The sequence below is a fragment of the Pygoscelis adeliae genome, unplaced genomic scaffold (assembly GCF_000699105.1).
Source record: "Pygoscelis adeliae isolate BGI_AS28 unplaced genomic scaffold, ASM69910v1 Scaffold289, whole genome shotgun sequence".
Classification (NCBI taxonomy): Eukaryota; Metazoa; Chordata; class Aves; order Sphenisciformes; family Spheniscidae; genus Pygoscelis; species Pygoscelis adeliae.
The window spans coordinates 654,660-658,622 of record NW_008825499.1 but is presented as its reverse complement, the minus strand read 5'-3'; the positions used below and the strand labels follow the sequence as shown (position 1 = coordinate 658,622).

Genomic DNA, 3,963 nt, shown 5'->3' with positions numbered 1-3,963 from the left:
CAATGGCACTGAGGCACTTTACTCCACTGTGCTCGGAGTCCTCCAAGCACAAGCAAAAAGTTCCACTTCCAAAGCACCTACAGTGTAATAATGAAGAATGGAAAGTGGGACTGCAAAAAAAACCAACACAGGAACATGGATATGACCAGTGAAACTGTCTAGCACTATTTTAAACAAAGCATGGCAAAGGTATAAAGGAATTGGGAAAAACAATAGATTAATAGAATGTAAGTAATACCCAGGGTCGTGGGTCACATATTTACTAGAAGACAAGAAGCAGGGCTTTTTATATGTACATGGAAACTCTTTTTAAAGAGAGATGAAAGAATGGAGAAAACTTGAAGAGCTTGGATGCTGAGAAGATGCATTGATGGAACAAAGCAGTAACTAAAGCTAAACCGAGGAGCATCAGAAACAGAGAGTTAAAACCAAGTTTGTTGTCAAGACACCAGGTAGTAAGGAAAATTCAAGAAAGGGGTTTCTATGGTTATACAAATCCAGACATCAGTAATTTGTGTATTCCACATCTACTCCTCCTGAAGCAAAAAACTATCAGAATGAACAGAGAAAAGGCTGGTTTTCAGAGGCATTATACATAAAGACCAGTACTTATTATCAATCTCTATAAGACCAAAGATGACTTCAACGTAGCTGGCCTCTGACTAAGAGGTAATGTTGTACAGTGAGTCTCAATCTACACTAAGGAGTGCATTACTAGAGCAATAGAGTGGCCCAGCAATGGGCTGCATAATTCCACTGCAATAAAGTAGAGAAAGCTAGACATCTTTAGAGAGCAATACGGCAGACAGGCAAATCAGTGAATAAGGTGAATAATAACTCTACCTGTTAAAGGTGCCTGTTAATATGGAGCAATGGACACAATGACTGTGCAGGAATTTAGCCTGTTAGAACAGGTCCTTCCTGGTTCAAAAACCTCCACTAGTCTACACAGCTTGGTCAGCTGGGGATCCCATCTCCTTACACCTTTGATGAACACACACGTGCCAACACAAGTTCACAGTGTAGGTATAGCCCAAAACAAACAAGCAAAAGGAGAAGAGAGAAGCCAGAAAACAAAAAGCACTGACAGGATGAGACCAGATGACACTGTAGATAAAGGGAAGTCAGAGGTTTACAGAGGATGACAATGCATAAGGCAAAGAGTTGTGATAAACTAAATACTGTCTAAAATCCCACCTGCCAAGCCTGCTGCAATATTTTGTTCCCCATAAAAAAAAAAAAAAGCATACATTTAATTTCCACAGGTAACAGAGGAAAGACTCTGGGATGGTCAGAATTTAGTCACTGTCAAATGTTATTTCTGTGAAAATATATCAAGTTTTTGCATTTGTGCATTGATATTATACGATACGGAATTTACAACTCCTCTCTATTTTAACATACTGCATCTCTCAGTTTGAATGCCCTGGATGGTGAGTGAAATGCAATATTAGAGAGTCCAGTTGGATTTTACATGCACACTCTAAGTTACATAAACATTTTCCAACTATGTCTTCTTAAAATTCCAAATGCAGTAATTCATTTTACATTAACACATCTCCTACATAAGATAACCGGAAGTACAGATATTTTAGCTACAAATGACTGCAATAACCAGTAACATACAATAAAATAAATCTGTTTTATTTATAAAACGTTGTATGTCACTATGCCAAACAAGGACAGACATTCAAAGAACAGCACGTTAGTTATGTTTGAATTCTACTCTATTACTTTAAAAAGTCCTTCTCAGGTCTCCTACTTAATAGGTTCCAAGAAGAATGTTTTCAGGCAGCACATGCTGTTACAACAAAATGTAATAAAATTTTAAGTAAATTAACACAGCAAACTGAGAACTCATTAAGAAACAAAATTAGTAAAGCATACATGTATTTTGCCAGTGCAAAACTTCTGCAGAGAAAATGAAACCAGAAGAGTGAGGTGATACAAATTCATACCAAAAAAAGAGCATGCATTTTCTTAATAGAAAACTAACTTCCAAGGAAAAAAATGTGAACAAAACTATTTGTTTGAAAAGGTATACACTATATGGATGGTGTTCATATCTGCAGTATGTAGAGGAGCATTACTTTAGTTCAAAACATGATTACCTGTTAACTTCAGAACTCAAGTAGCACAGCAGATGAATGGCCCAAAGCAAAGGTCCTGCATATGTTGCAAATGCTGTAAGGAAGATAGCTGGTATCTCCACATAGCTTTCTAGTCCCACAAAACCTGCTGAAACATCCACAGTAGCAATGCCATTTGAATTTCCCTGAAAATAGGAATAAAAAAGTAAAGATTCAAATGTCTCCAAAGAAACATTTAGAATACATTAGAATAATATTAATTATTGCATCAGTTAAAGACTTACTGTTTAAGCCACTTTTCATTACAGCCCTATTCTTTATGTTGGAATTTCAGTAAAGCAGCTTACCAAACAAGAGATTCTATTTAGGATTTACAGACTAATGAAGGCATAAACAGCATGATCTTTCACTTGTCTTATTGTGTCTGCAAATTAACATGCCTGTTGTTTAATAAATTACATCAAAAAAAGAGTTTAAAGCAAGCAGCTGCACTTGCTGATTTCAGTCACAGTAATGAAAAAAATGCATTTTTCATCACACATGGTTCAAACCCAAGATTTTAGGCCTGTTGCCTAAATTACACCAGGAGATAAATCTTTCTTGCCCTTAGAGACAACAGGGCTCTAACTTAGAGCTGCAGTGGAACACTACACTGCCCACCCGCCTACCCCACGACACAAATTGCTGCATGTAACTGGATTAAGACAGGCAAATTCAGAGAGGTTTCTGTTTCCCAAGTCTCTATACCACAATAGATTGCATTGAAATAGACTCAAAGTCAGCCTAGGTAACCTGAATCATCAATAAAAGGCAGTAGGTTTTACTAGAAAAACACAGGGAACTTGTGTTTTGTAACAAGTATCAAGAGCTGTCCAAGACTTTTATGTTTTACCTAGTTTTCTTTTTCAATGACTAAGACCAGTAAATAACGGGATAATATAAAATTGAAGGAACTATTTTCCACTGAAGGTGCCCAAGCATTTAACTTTACTCAAATACCTAAAGCAGCGAACACACCCTGTGATTAAGGCAGAATATTTCTTAGCTTAGCAGGTCACAGATAGGTTTCCTCAGACTAGTGCGAAAGATCTCAGATATTGTTACCGTACCTGGAGAAGCTGATCGGTTTCTACAGCACTGGTCTTCTAATAGGCATCAAACCCTCCTTTCCCCACTACAGAATCCCAGAACACCACAAATGTAAGGGCTGTCACCACCGATGGCCTCAGACCCAGTTCCAGCAGAGCATATGAGGAGTGGTGGCTCCCCCTTTCCCTCTGACCTGATCTCCTCTCACCTTAGTGACTGCAGTCTTCTTGAACCACAAGTTACCCCAGCAAGGAAGTGCTATCATCAAATACACGTCTGGGTTGCCTACGAAATCCAGAATATACAGGGCATAATGGGTTTGTGTGGCAAGGTTTTGGTAGCAGGGGGGCTACAGGGGTGGCTTCTGTGAGAAGCTGCTAGAAGCTTCCCCTGTGTCCAACAGAGCCAATGCCAGCCGGCTCCAAGACAGACAAGGCCAAGCCCATCAGCGATGGTGGCAGTGCCTCTGGGATAACATATTTAAGAAGGGGGGGAAAAACCCCCCATGCAACAGCAATTGCAGCCAGAGAGAGGAGTGAGAATATGTGAGAGAAACAACCCTGCAGACACCAAGATCAGTGAAGGAGGAGGGGGAGGAGGTGCTCCAGGCGCCTGAGCAGAGATTCCCCTGCAGCCCGTGATGAAGACCATGGTGAGGCAGGGTGTCCCCCTGCAGTCCATGGAAGTTAACGGTGGAGCAGATATCCACCTGCAGCCCATGGAGGACCCCATGCCAGAGCAGGTGGATGGCCAAAGGAGGCTGGGATGCCTTGGGACGCCCATG

At 40.3% G+C, this 3,963-nt stretch overlaps 1 protein-coding gene across 1 annotated transcript in view; it reads right to left on the bottom strand.

Annotated features, from left to right (window-relative positions):
* Nucleotides 1–3,963, bottom strand: part of PIGG (phosphatidylinositol glycan anchor biosynthesis, class G) — a 111,690-nt gene that overhangs the window by 55,872 nt on the left and 51,855 nt on the right. Inside the window, exon 11 of the mRNA XM_009331517.1 lies at nucleotides 2,112–2,275. Within this exon, the coding sequence (XP_009329792.1) occupies nucleotides 2,112–2,275 (164 nt within the window). The remainder of the gene's footprint in view (nucleotides 1–2,111; nucleotides 2,276–3,963) is intronic.